Source organism: Rhynchophorus ferrugineus, unplaced genomic scaffold, assembly GCF_030347505.1.
Source record: "Rhynchophorus ferrugineus isolate W39M unplaced genomic scaffold, kcgeb_rfMv2 rfM4, whole genome shotgun sequence".
Taxonomy (NCBI): domain Eukaryota; kingdom Metazoa; phylum Arthropoda; class Insecta; order Coleoptera; family Curculionidae; genus Rhynchophorus; species Rhynchophorus ferrugineus.
The window spans coordinates 22926980-22942255 of NW_027472583.1; the positions used below are offsets into that span (position 1 = coordinate 22926980).

Genomic DNA, 15276 nt, shown 5'->3' on the forward strand with positions numbered 1-15276 from the left:
AATTAATTTACCCAACTGATAAACACGATGATTCTGTCAATAAGATTTCAAGACCAAATCTTTAATTTCCTTAAGATCTCATGAAGAGTCTTAAAAACACTTCCACGGAAGTAATTGAAGGTTATATTTAAATGGTGAAAGAATTGCATAAACAAAATCTAGTACAATTTATGTGTTCATTTTTTCATAAATTTTAAAAATCAATAATGTACTTATTATTGAGTGCCAGAGAACATTAGACTATTTTAGCGAGAACATATACTGACCTAAAAATAAAGCTAATTTAGCACCTCATAATACATTGAGCCTTTCTGATTTCGGTGTCGAAGTAGACGGCTCTTCTGGAATAAACCATTACTTCTTGCCTTTTGCCTTGCCTAAATACCGAAAATATAATTTTGAGCATTCCATGACTAGCATCTATATAAACTATATACTAAATATAATACAATATTACTGAATTGGAAGGAAATGGGGAATTTTTTTTAGGTAGAGAAATACCAGAACCACCGAAATTAATACTTTCTACTTTCTACTACTAAAAAGTATTTAGAGCAAATATATATCGCTGATGACAATACATGCACCTAATATACAAAATATTCCAAAAAGTATTTAAATAAAGTAATAATTGGAACAACAATAAGATTAAATAAATTCTAACATGCATTTTCATTATTAAAACGTGGATTACTTTTTTTCACACTTATATATTTATATTATTATAACCATTGGCCCATAAACCCTCTTACGATTATTTTCTTTTGTTATATTTTACAGTCTCCTTTTTACCAACGAGGGTTTATCTCGACTGGACGTACTGTTTCTAACGTGGGCTCCGAATTCCGGTCCTCAGCACTAAGCCCACCGACTGGTAAGTGACCAACTGAGAAATCATCTCCAACCACCAACTTACCAGAGACCGGGTCTTAGCCAGCCTGGTTACTGGCGTGACTGGGATCATTTTCCTTTTCGGATTTTGCACTATTGTTAAACACACAATACAAATGTTAAACAATTACAAACAGTAGTCCAACCCGCGACTATCTCAATAACAGGAGGACCGTCCTGTCGCCTTTACTGCTGCGCCAACCAAATCGGCTTTTGCCACTAATGATAAAACGAATAGAACGAAGAAATTTAAATTATTTTTTTTAAATATCAAAAATTAGAAAGCAAATAAGATGAAACAAATTCTGATATGCATTTAATTAAAATCGATTAAGCCATGGATTACTTTTTGCACACGTAATACATACTTAGCCCAATATACAACCATAGCCTTTTCGCCACTATTAATAAAACGAATTAAACAAAAGGATCAAAATTATTTTCAAAAATAAAAATTAGAATGACAATAAGATTAAACATGTATTTTATTGATAAAAACTTTTTATCACCCTTTTATCACTATTGATGAAACGATTATAATAAACTCGTTATTGTTAATGTTAGATGGCAACTTATGACCTTGATGTTATCCTAATTAAACTAGTATTGCATACTATTTTATAGAACCCATACTTGTTAATCACTAGTTCTAGTACAGGACATGGTGTTTCTCGTATTCAGTTTACGCATTGTCTTCGTAAACTAGCCATCATCCGCGACGGAATTCCCACCGTACCGGCAGGTTTACCAATACAAAATTTGTTTTGTTTATAGCGTTCGGTCAGTCGCGCTCGGGGTACGGCGAGGACGTCAACGCTCGCCGCGATAAAACATGTTTACTTGGCATTAATTTTTGGTTAATTGTACACAAAAAACGAAGCAACAATGGTCGCCGCGACAACATCCTGTTTAGCAGTGATTCTGTGTATAAGTAAGTGGGTTAATTTCCAGCGTTTGACGTAACCATAGTTACCGTGGTTTTATTTAAGGTTATCTAGGCCGTGAAATAGAGGGATTCAATTTTTTACCGCGAATTTATGACAGAAGTTATAATACCAGTTTAGTGAGAATCAAAAGACAAAATCAAGGAAATTGTGAAGATGGGTAAGTTGAATGTTAAGTGATATGTAAATTAATAAAGCGCACACAACGAAATACATATTATCGTGTATTAAACTGATACTTCTGAATAATATTTTATAATTTATTTAGGATATTTCGAATTTAAAATTATTTTATATAAATAAACAGTAAACGTTTTTAGATGTACTGTTTGATTTTATACCAATATGCATCTATTTAGATTATTACCGTAATTAAAGACTAATTAATTTTTAAAATTTTGTAACTATTTTTAACAGTGACAAAATTTATTGGAGTTTCAAAACAGATATCAAATCAAGGTTTATTAAAAACTTTTTATACGCACTCTTTTATTAGTTGAATATGGTAAAAGTATTGTTGTCTAGCCATTTGATGAGAACTTCTTCTGAAATCCGGTTTAGGAAAGATTTATCAGTCAGACTAATTGGATATAATTATACATCGTCCTGACTTGTTTTCAGTTATGTTTTTTTAATTACAAATCGTTTCAACTTTAGTATCTTTATTGTCAGGATTGTTGTGTATATTTTCTAGGTATACCGAAAAGTCATTACCGTTTTTTTTTTCGAAAAACGTATCTATTCAAAGTATTGGTCTCTTGATTCAATAAATCTTGTTCATTTTTTTTTAAACGTTTTTCCTTTGAACAAAACAATTCCTGGAACCATTTTCTAATTCCTTCGAATTTGATGAATTGCTTTGTAAGCACATGTCCCATTAATGCGAAAAGTTAATAGTCGTTCGGAGTATGGTCTGGAAAATACGGCGAGTGCGATAATATGTTCCATCCAAGTACTTTCAACGTTTCCTTGACTGGTTTTGCCTTATGAGGTGACGCGTTATCGTACCGTAAAATCACTTTACCGTGTCTTTGGGTCCATTCTGGACGTTTTTCGATCAATGCATCATTCAAATTGATCATTTGTTGTCGGTAGCGATCACTATTAACTGTTTCACTAGGTTTCAACAGTTCATAATACACCACGCCACTCTGGTCCCATCAAATACAGAGCATATTCTCAAAATGGTTTGGCCTTGGAGTCGATCGGCCGGCTTCGCCAGGTAATTTTTTGCGCTCAGGATTTTTAAAATGAATCAATTTTTCCATCACCAGTCACTATTCGAAAAAGAAATTTCCATTTGCATGTAATTCATTTAATGTAACATGCGTCTTCCCATCTTTTCGACTGTTCGTAGTCAGTCGCTATTCGGTTCTTGGGCTACATATAACGCATCTGTTACTTGTTTTTTGGGTTCAGGTTGGGCCTTAATCCAATAATTCTTTCAGTTTTGGCATGTTCATTTTTTTTGCTCTACCAGAATGTTTTATGTCTTGCACATTGAAATCACTATTTCTTGCTCATTTTTGAGAAGATTTTTGATGAAATACTATTTGTTCATTTTAGTAGTCTCGGTATTTCTTTGCTTCGATGTCGTTATAGAGAATTATGTAGAACAAGATTAACCTCCCTATAAGGATTGCCTGAATCGTCGTCATCAATTCCTCAATATGTAATCAATTTGAATTGATCAACCAAAATTGTAAAACTTTAAAGTATTTTTTCCTTTCCTTCGTAAATTTTGTAACGAAGTTCCTGAATAAGGTATCTGTAACACATCATTTGAATGATTTCTGAAATTTTTTGATTCGATTGTTTAAAGCAACTACAGAGCGTCACCTGGTTTATTCTGTATAATTACATTATCACTTTTAAATCGTCACAACCAAAGTTTTATTATCTGCCATTTGGATCTTCGAACACTTTGTACGATATCATTTACATTGTAGGGCCACATGGCTTAACAGTAAATGAAGAAAATATAAAAGTATTCATTATCACTTTTAAATCGTCAGAACCAAAATATTATTATCAGCCATAGTGTCTTCATCAGAATCATTTTTATTTATATGTGTGTCTTCCGTTGTTTTCAACTGATCTTATTCATAAAAGGGTACTGTTATCTTTACTGACACAGAGGTTGGATCTTCCAGCACTCTACACTATATAATTTATATTTCAGAGCCATATAGCCTAACAGTAAACGAATAAATAAAATTTACAACGAAAGCAGTAGACTAAATTAACCAAGCCTACACTACAGTAGAAACAGTAAGCTATATGTGAGGCATTAAGGGGTTCTATATACCAGGATATTCAGAATATCATGCGTTCGTTTAATTGTCCGTTATAACGTCTCATATCTCAGTCTGACTTTTCAGCGATGTTAGATCATACAATCTTGGTGTCGAATCAGATCTACGAGAGATAACGATACCTCCAACTGCTTCGTGCAAAATATCCATCGCTACATAGCCTCTGAAACATTCTGGTTGAAACGGCATATATCCACATTCACATTGTTATAATTTATCTAATTATAATCATTCTGTGGCGCTCGCAGTTGATGAAAAAAAGTATCAACCAGTAAAACCGTTGTGTTAAAACAAACATTAACTTTTTGAAAATACTTAACAGGAGCACTACTTACTTAACAATAGCAGCAAGAAAATATTTAGCAAAATTTCATTATTTGAACGTGTTAATCAATCAATAGTGATTGATTTATTTTACTGGAACTTCTATATGACTATAATTTATACAATGTACTTCGGAATATTTTCATATTTCATATAAATTCCTATAAATGAAGTTATTCGATTACGATGCGACAATAAATGTACACTCCAAGAACAAACCCAAAATATAGCTTGAAGTTGTTTAGACAAGTTAATTATGACAAGAAGCAACATCTCCAAAAAAAGCAACTCCAAATAAAAGCAGCCATTTTTTCAATGATAATCATCGATAAACTAAAGAAAAGACGGACATAACATATTGATTGAAAAGTATACATTCATCCAGACGTGAGCTATGGATTAATAACATAAGTCGGATCAATTTTTGGACCCGAGCAGATGAGAACGATTCTTAACGTTGATGCCCTGAACTCAGATCTTCAATCCGTGTGTCATGATTGGTTCTAGCTTACGAGTTCACGCATGATGGGTACCACTGCGCTCATATAACGGTTGTCGGCTGGCAACGTTGCACTAAACCTGATTTGGAACCTGTTTGTACTGAAATTGTACTTCAGAACGAAAATGCAGAGACAACATTGCAAAGCTTATTACGTTTATGGATATCATATGTTTGGTAAACTTGAAAAAATCATGCCAAATACACTCAAGTACTTGAGTATTTGCAGTACCTTGGTTTTGCTATAGTAAACACTGACAAGTCGGACACCGAAATTATTTTAAACACGTACAGAAGCTGCAGAAGTAATCACTTGGTGAAAAATTGGTGTATACTTTTCATTTTCTATACCAACGTTATGGAGAGGACAGAATCATATAGATTGCTAGTTTTGCTTGATTAATGTCGTTGGTATAGATGGACAAATAACATATTCTAACTTATCATTAATATCGAAGCCAGTTCCACAAACGCGACATGGGCAGCGAGCAAGGAAAGCGAAAACAGGTCAATTGAAAAGTCCCCGGCCTACCAGAGTAAAACAACTTTTTTTGCCAAAATTAGTTTTTTTTATTCAACATAATTCCCTTCAAGGATGATACACTGATTATAGCGACCCTCTAACTTTTCGATACCATTTTTGTAGTACGAGTTGTCCTTTGCTTCAAAATAAGTCTCAGTTTCGGCGATCACCTCTTCATTCGATGAAAATGTCTTTCCAGCGAGCATTCTTTTGAGATTTGAGAACAGGAAATAGTCGCTGGAGGCTAGATCTGGAGAATACGGTGGATGAGGAAGCAATTCGAAGCCCAATTCATGGATTTTTGACACTGTCTTGGTGAAGCAGAACTTTCTTTTACTTCAAATGCGGCCGTGATTTCGTCTTTCAAACGGTCCAATAACGCTATGTAATAGTCGCTATTGATGGTTCTTCCTTTTTCAAGGTAGTCAATGAAAATTATCCCATGCGCATCCGAAAATACAGACCCCATAACCTTGCCAGCCGACTGTGTGCAGTTCACTCGGATGACTGTCGATTGAACTTCGGAGTAAAATGTTTTATCCATTCGGGTTTATTACCCTTTATCATCTTCAAACACTACTCCGAATAATCAACTCGTCGATGTTTTGGTCAAAACCGCTCACGCGGCACCCACTTTGTACAGAGCTTTCTCATACTCAAATATTCGTGAATGATATGATGTACACGTTCAGTTGATATCTTTAGAGTGCCTGCTATTTCATTCAATTTCAATTTACTGTCATTCAAAATCATTTTGTGAATTTTTTAAATGTTTTCGTCGGTAACAACCTCTTTTGGGCGTCCACTGCGTTCACCGTCTTCGGTTCTCATTTCACCATGTCTAGACTTAGCATACCAATCCTTAAGGGTTGATTTTCCTGTGGCAATGTTCGCTTCAAAAAGCAATATTTTATCAACACGCGAAATTCCTTTTTATCCATTTTTTTTCAAAATAACGGAAATTGCTTCACTCAAAATCCCATAATTCACAAACTAATGATCTGACAGCTGTCAAATTTATGCACGCATCTTTTGAGAGTTAGCGCTAACTAAAAAACATATGGATTTAATTCTAGTGGCGCCATCTATGTGTCGGGTTGGGGACTTTTCAATTCACCTGTTATCAACGATTTTACCAGTATAAAAGACTCAACTTCTGTTCATTTCTGCTTTATACTTTTTAATTCAATAAATAGCCGTTAATAGTCAAAAATAGAAAAATAATAAATTTATTCATTCCAAAACTAGAACCAATTTTAAAAAACGGGCTATTGATTAATATTCAGCCCTCAAATTTACCTTATTTTGGTTTAACTCATAACAGCTTTTGGTTGCTCAGGCCCAAAACCGGGTATAATGATAATAATGACGAAAATGTACTTCAACAAACTATAATATACTTTATGAAGCACGAATGGCTTTTTGACAACAATAAAAATTGCAGTATAAATTTAAATAGTAATTTTTATTATTAAATAGTATATTTTATTTAAATTTAATTTATACTCAATATTTAATAAGGGGTAGCGTTTTTGAAAATATATGTTTAGATTGTTAAATATACTCCAAGGTTGTTTCCGAAATCTGTTAATCACTAAAGTTACTTTTCAGATTCCAATGTAAGACGATCCCACAGTGTATTTCCACTGATAACGTCTGTGATGGTACCAGCCACTGTACGGATGGCAGCGATGAGACAGAGGCTGTCTGTAAAGAACAAATGTAAGTACAGAAAATACTTTTTCGTAAATATTGACGTTATCGTGGTTTATCAGAGGAATATTTAGGATCGTTAGAGTTCATTTAGTACACTGATTACACTGAGGCAATATATGTGTTTATTAAGATGACCAATTTGTTTATAAAAGCGGTGTAATATTTTAAGATATACTAGTGGTCGGTCAGTAGACGAAATTCAACCACATTTATTTATTATTAATAAAAACAAGTTAGTATATAAACTAAAGAGAATAATTTAAAATTGATACTAAAAGTTCTTGTAACAATATTTTCAACGAAATGATACATACTGATATAATTAGGACAACACGTCATATACGACAATAAAATGTGAAAAAGATCATGGCTAAAACTTGTAGAAGCTTCACGAACAGTAGTAAAGCCCCTATTTACAACAAAGAAACTAAGGTGATTGGTTTGGTGAGAAGGAATTGTTCATCATGAATTACTCGAACCTCACCAAACAAGAACCAATCAAGAACTAATGCTATTGGAGTAGGCAACTAAAAAATAAAGAAAGAATTGGTCACTAGGAAAGTTGTTGAAAAAGGTCATTTAATTCAATATCTCTAAACATAATATTATAATGTCCTCTCCATTGTATAAATTGTCATTAAGAGTTACTTTGTCAATATCTGCCACATCTGCTCATTTTGTCCTATTCGTACATTTTCAATAAAAATTTCATTGCATACCAATTAAAGCAATAAAAAAGGAATCGATTGAAAACATACTATTTACAGTGATACAAAAATATTCTTTATAACTAAACATAATGATAAATATCCAATATGCATTTGAAATAATGGGTTATTTTAATAACTGGTCACCAAAAATGTTTGAAAAACTTTTCTGTAAAACATAACATCGTTCAAATGTCCACCGTTTCTTCTGACAATGGCACAATTACGGCTAAGTTGTCTGAAAAGTTTTTGATAGATTGAGCTAGTTTATTGACCAATGAGTCTTACCATTGTCTTCGGACTTGTTTAGACTCTTAAATTGTTGGAACCAAAACCGACAATTGGGATAAGTCAGAGCGGTAATGATCAAAATACATGCAAGTACATAATAATAAAAAAATATAAAACAAATTTATATATGTATGTATAGTATGTCTAATGAGAATGTTAAAATATCATAGTACGATAAAATAATATATAATTTTATGTAATTTTAAACATAATTGATTAATAAATATTTCACTCATACTACTCAAACTCACAACATACTACCCACCACTCAAGCGTGCTTTAATCCAAAAAAAAACTCATTTGATTACTACTAATCTAAATTTCAAGTATTAGCTTTATCGATGCACACACTGTACTGCACATTTCTTTATGATTTGCATCCATCTCGATAGTAGGTTAAATTGAGAACATCATGTTAAACAAAAAGCAGAGCAGATTAGACTCAAAACCAAGCAACTGTACTGGTCGGTACAGTACTGTACTGATTCTGTACTTAGTCGGAAGATACTCTGTACACGATCTAAAATCAAAGAGTTTGGTTTATCATTCAATCAAAAGCCAACTTAGACCCATGAGGTTCAAATATGGAGATACACTAAAACATCAAGCAGGCTAGTAATCCAACGCATTCAAAACACTACTTATTGCTATGTAACCAACGAAGGCTGCACGACGACTTCGAAATCAAATGGATATCCAAATTAATCCAAGATTTTGTCTTAAAATATTTTTATGGGAATACATATATTGCGTATCTAATTTATCTTGAAATATTCCTTAATTAGGAACTTTTTTGTCAGAATTTTTTTTTAGATCTATAACATTTTAAGGTAAATAATATGGCTCGGCGAATGGGGGTAAAACAAAATGAAACAGTGGTGTTTACATTATGTGACCGTTATTTATTCAAGTAATATAAATATGTGAAAATACAAGTGGTAAAAAATGGCTGGCAGCGGTGTTACCTGGTGACGAGGCTTGGGCAGTCGATGGTGGCACGTCTAAACCAAACGATGTTCGGTTACTGAATGAACCATAGTACCCTTCAAGGATACGATATTTCAAATAAACGTCTCGAGGTTGCCAGCTATTTGTTATCATGTTCCAGTTGGTGCTGCTGGCACCCCGCCCGTGTTCCACGTCTAAGATTATATTTCTTGGTATTTTGTAGGCCGTTATTCCACGATGTAAAATTCGACATGCCTCAAGGTCGCCACAACATCTTTGACAGATACACCATTTTCTTTAGTTTATTTAAACATATATTGAAACAAGTAAATGTTTTGTCTGTTTTATTTTAGCAGCAATAATTGGTAGTTTCTATATTTCATCTTCTTGTATATTTTTGTTTTATTTGATCGCCTCAGAACGGTACAAAAGTAAACGAACTGTCTGTTTAATGAAACTATACTGTATTATTATTATTGTAATTTTTAATATTGCAGATGTCCTGGATATCTCTTTCATTGCAGTTACGGAGCATGCATAAGCAGCGACAAACGATGCAATGGCGTGAAAGATTGCCAAGACAACTCGGACGAAACTGGTTGCCCAAATACGGCGAAGATAAACAGCAACTGCAGGTATTTGACCGTAATATTTAGTTGGTAGTGAACTATCATGTAATGTTCTCTGCTGTTAGGTCGGACCAGTTCGAGTGTGACAACGGTCAATGCATCGACGGAGATTACAGATGCAATGGGGAAGCGAACTGTGAAGACAAGAGCGATGAAACTGAGGTGTTGTGTCTCAATATTTACTGTCCAGGTTACACATACAAATGTGCTTACGGCGCATGCGTTGATGGAGATGCGAGGTAAATATGAATATTTAAAGGGTCTCAGAATTTACGCAAACTTTTAATTTATCGTCCTTTATGCGATAGAGTATTGGCAGCTAAAAGCAAACCTTTTGACAGCTAATATTTCAGGAATAGTAAACATGTTGTCGTTGGACAATATTTTAAACTTTAATGAAAATGTCGCGCTCACAGTTTGCAAATTCCATATTCAAAATATTCGGTAAATTTATCAAACTTCGTCAACTGTGAATAGAGTAATTAAAAATAAAGGAAGATTGGATTACTTGGTCATACCAATGCCGATATGATGCCATGTAAATCCGTTTGGCAATATCAAGCCGTTCATATGTTTTTATCGAATTAATACGTGAGAGTACTGGTGAAAGTCCGGAAACATCATTTCGAGGTCCCGGGCAGAAATAGAAATTTCAAGACTTTCTCGATAATTTATGTAAAATCATTGATGATCTTTGTCTCGATACGTATAATTCAAATGGCACAAAAACTGAAGCCTAATAACCATGCATAGTAATAGAGAGAAAGGGTACACTTCCGAGGTGGTCCCAGTGGAACCAAGTCAGGATCTGATGGTGGAATCCGGTGAAATCGAAAGAAACTCTCAAATTTCAAGGGCACGAACAAAGTTTTCACACATTTTTTAACTAAAATAAGACGGAAGACCGGAAGTCGTTCGATGCAAAAACCGTTCAATTTACTTTTTAAGCACTAACCTTTTCATATGGGAAGCCCTAGAAACATTGCATGTAACTGCGTCTATAGTGTAGTAGTTAGACGTTCAGCTCAGGCACGGAGGTCGCAATTTACAAATTACGGCAGGTAATATATTAAACATCTTGATGACGCATGTATAAAACTTCTTTGAATAGACTAAAGGCAAGACAATTCTCGTTCTTACGATACTTTGCAATATCTATTGGTATTTTGGAAAGGAGAAGAATCCAACAATACATACAAGTAATTTTTTATTGTCTAAACGTAGAAATTAACAGGAAATTTAACGCGCTGAACTTCTACACATATTTATTGATGATCCGCGCTAATTAAGATCTTCAACGATACTGCCATTTATGTCATCAATATATTGTTGAAATGTGTGTGAAAATTGAAAGTGAGTTTTTACAATACATTAAGTTTGATAAAGCGAAGCTCCCTTCTGAAAACTACATAAAATTTGCCTAACGCTATCATCAGTAACGCAGATGGAACAACTGATATCGACGTCTGCACCGCATATATTCTTTCACCATCATATACTGGTAGTTCGCGTCATATGCAAGAATATATTCGATTGTTTATCACATTTACACACAATCCAAACTGGGATGAAATCAACATTAACTTTATTGTTGGCATCACACCAACATCAGTACATCACCACGATATCACTGCACGTGTATTCAGAGAAAAAAATAAAATAATTGATAAATTCTATTACGCATCACCAATATCAAAAATTGCATTCGAACAGGACAACGTCTGAATGGTCTGCTAGTTCCTTATAATTATTTAATTAAGAAATAAGTTTTGCGTAAGTTTTAAAGCATTTTATATTTCTTTCTTTAAATCAATTTATCACATTTGTTAGTGAAAAACATTTATTAGTAATAATAATAACAGCCAACTTTTTATTATAGATGCAACGGTATACAAAATTGCTTTGATTTATCAGATGAAAAGGACTGCGGGGTAACCACACCGCCAACTATACCAACCAGAAGACCACCAACGGATACCACCGACACAAAGTATAATAACAAAAAGAGACCGCATGCTCTGGTAATTAAAATGTCTATATGATTTCTAGGGGTAAATGCAAAACTCCACCACATCCTGAAATGGGAAGATGGTATCATGCCAGTTCAGACGCAGCCGCTGTTGCTGGTCAATTTGTAGAACCTAGAACAATCATCAATGTGACCTGTGATAGTGGTTTCAGATTGTCTTCAACCCACGAAGATTCGATATTAATACCATGTATTTCTGGAGGAGTTTGGAAAAGTCCAATACCTCACTGTCAAAGTAAGTATTCTAGAAATGCTATTTGGTGGATTTTTTTTGCCAAACCATTAAAATAGGATAATGTATAAATAGTATATCATTTTTATTGGCATTTGAACAAAATCTGAATTTTTTAACGTCACTATAATCGGATATACACCAACCAACAAGCACACGCATAAAAAAGTTCCTCTGCTCCGCTGCTGTCGTGATTTTGGCCGTTCTGCGTATCTGAAATCTAAAAACCAAATGCCTTTTTAATGCTGAGATTTGAGACTGTACATGTAACTGAACTCAACTCAGAATTTCCAAAAAAATCAATTTTTCTCACTTTTTTAGATATGTAGATCTAGCTGATAAAAAGAAAACTAACGAATCAATTTTAGTTATTTTAGTTCAACTTGTAGTTATGTATTTACTATAGAGGCTGTACTAATTTGAGCAAAATCAATTAACTGCTTTTTGAAATATCTTGCCGTCGATAATATATGATATATCGATATATACAGCACCAGAACTATAAACTCTATTCACATGTTCAGTTGCCCGACTTGCGTTCCCATCTTTATTATAATTAAAATATAGCGCATCTCTCTGGCGCGTACTTTGATACGAAATAAATTGAGATTGCAAAATTATGAAAATAGGACCATAAATATTTTAATTTGCAAGGTAGATTTGACCACGACGATTAAATTAATCAAGCTGTTCAACATTCAGTTTGAATGGGGAACCTGCTTTGTTGCTGATAATTGATTATGTATCAACTATTAGAACGGGGACTCTACTTAAATATGATTCATTATAAGTGGTACGCTCTATACACTTATTTACTCTACAAACCGTAGGCTTGCTTGTAGAAATATACTGGTAGCGACACCTGGGAAGCGCACTGATATGTATATTTAAAGGATTTAATATATATTTAATATATTTTCTTAACCTAAAATATCCCTTTACATTAAAGTTCAAATATTGACAAGTTTATGCCTACCAATGTTATTTTCTATAATATATTAAAAGTTATATCAAGAGCTACTTATAAAAGTATTTCAATTAATTTTTACTATAAGAAATAAAAATACGGTGGTATAACTAATATAATTTACATACCAACTTATAAACAATACATGACAAAGTAAAATCAAGATTATTATTATTATAAACATCCAATAAAAAATTTAATTTTAAAATATACTTTTATTATTTAAAGAAAATTAAAAAAGATATGAAAGGTAACCAATGTAATCTAAACATAAGCATTATAAAGCATGTATACAAACAAAATACATAATAGGAGATATTAATGAGCAGTTTAAAACGTCTCTCACACTTTGACATCACTACATAGTATAAAACAAAGTCGCCTTTTCTGTCCCTATATCCCTATGTGCGCTTAAATCTTTAAAACTACGCAACGGATTTTGATGCGGTTTTTTTCAATAGACAGAGTGATTCAAGAGGAAGGTTTATATGTATAATACATGCATAATATACTAAGGCAACATTGCTAATTTTAGAGGTTTCTAACGTGATGTCGTAAATTAACCTATTTTTTAGGCTTATTTAGCAATTAGCAAAAACGCTGCCTAACCCTACGAGTTAGATCAAATTAATGTACTACAGTATTGTACACTATAACAAGGTCTACAAAAAAGTCCGCGATGGTATATGTTTATCTTTTAGGGATAACCCACATTTTTATTTTTTACTTTTTACGTGAGAAAATGGCTTATTTACGAAGCTATTTTAAGCAATACGGCATTAATTCTTATCGAATTAAGTACCTTAAATACTGTGTGCAATTAATATAGATCAATATGGTTCCTTACAGCATGTAAATTAAACACATATTTTCGGAGATATTACAAATTTAAAATTTGCGTTTAAAAATGTGTAATGTAATAAAAATTGTATGAATTTAGATATTCCAAAGATAGCAGGAAATCTTCATAGTAAGTATAGGGGAAGAGGAATTGTTTTACTCCAAATTTAATGCGTGCAGGCCAAGGGCAGTAATGAATGAACCAAAAATACTGGATCGATTTTAATCATGTTTTCATTGAGTGACATAGGCATATATATTTTATTCCCGTGCAAAGTCGGAGCGGGCCGCTATGTTTTTATATACAACGTTCATATTTTTTCTGTAGTATATTTAATTTAGTATCAGCATTGCACCCGTGCGAAGCCGGGGCGGGTCGCTAGTAATATTATAATATCTGATCGTTTACAAGCGAACGTAGATATATTATGATTTTTACCAACCAATATTACCAACAATTTTACCATATATACTATAAACCATATATACTAAAAGTGACATATATACTATAAACATAACTCAACTTTACAAAATTAAAATAAAAGTCTCGAAATGCATATCCGGTGATTTGCAATATCCACCACTAAACGCCTTATCATTTGGTGCCCACTATATCAAATCTGAACGGCTTAAGATCAAACAACACAACAAACATAATACTTAATTATAAATAAATATATATATATATATATATATATATATATATATATATATATATATATATATTCATAATCATATATCATAAGTGGTAGGGTAAAAACAATATAAGTGGTATATCCAAATCTATATAAATGTCTATGTAGATAATTGTGTAGATGTAAATAATGAGCACAAAGCGTAGATAACCTAACCTTGGATAGATGAGCATACGGCCTATGATTTTAGATGAGAGTCTATTATCCCGAGAGAATACATTGATGCAAGCGATACAAAGCGCCTTACAAGCCACATGAACTTGTTGTCTTTTAGTAATATTATATTAATATAAATGGTACCTCGTGGTATAGACGGTACTCTAGCCTTATACTATATTAGATTATTTCTTTCTCGGCGACTTGTAGACTCTAGTTACTTAACCGGTAATGACTTACCGGTATTAATGACCGATTATTGTAAATCCTTTAAAATAAATATATTTCTCTTATACATAAATGGGTTCATAATTAACCATCCAAAACATGTGGCTAAGTATACAATATGCTATAGGAATACAATAAGCAATAAGAGTTTTTCTGTAATTTATCTATCCTTTCAATCTACATTTCTTGGATCTAGGCGTATGTTATACATATTGCTTACAAATTAAACATATGACTAGGGATACGCATAAAATTTGACAATTAAAAATACCGTCGCGCGCAATATGGAGCGTCGTTTCGTTTACTCAGTAAAAAGTTAATGCACTTTGAAAATGGAGATTC

General features: G+C 33.0%; 1 protein-coding gene across 1 annotated transcript in view; it reads left to right on the plus strand.

Moving 5' to 3' along the window:
- Positions 1–1569: 1569 nt before the first annotated feature.
- LOC143196326 (ovochymase) overlaps positions 1570–15276 on the plus strand; it is a 47396-nt gene continuing 33689 nt past the window's right edge. Inside the window, exons 1-7 of the mRNA XM_076403991.1 lie at positions 1570–1822; positions 1881–1995; positions 7108–7218; positions 9656–9793; positions 9853–10026; positions 11667–11777; positions 11837–12051. Of these exons, the coding sequence (XP_076260106.1) occupies positions 1777–1822; positions 1881–1995; positions 7108–7218; positions 9656–9793; positions 9853–10026; positions 11667–11777; positions 11837–12051 (910 nt within the window). The 5' untranslated portion in view covers positions 1570–1776. The remainder of the gene's footprint in view (positions 1823–1880; positions 1996–7107; positions 7219–9655; positions 9794–9852; positions 10027–11666; positions 11778–11836; positions 12052–15276) is intronic.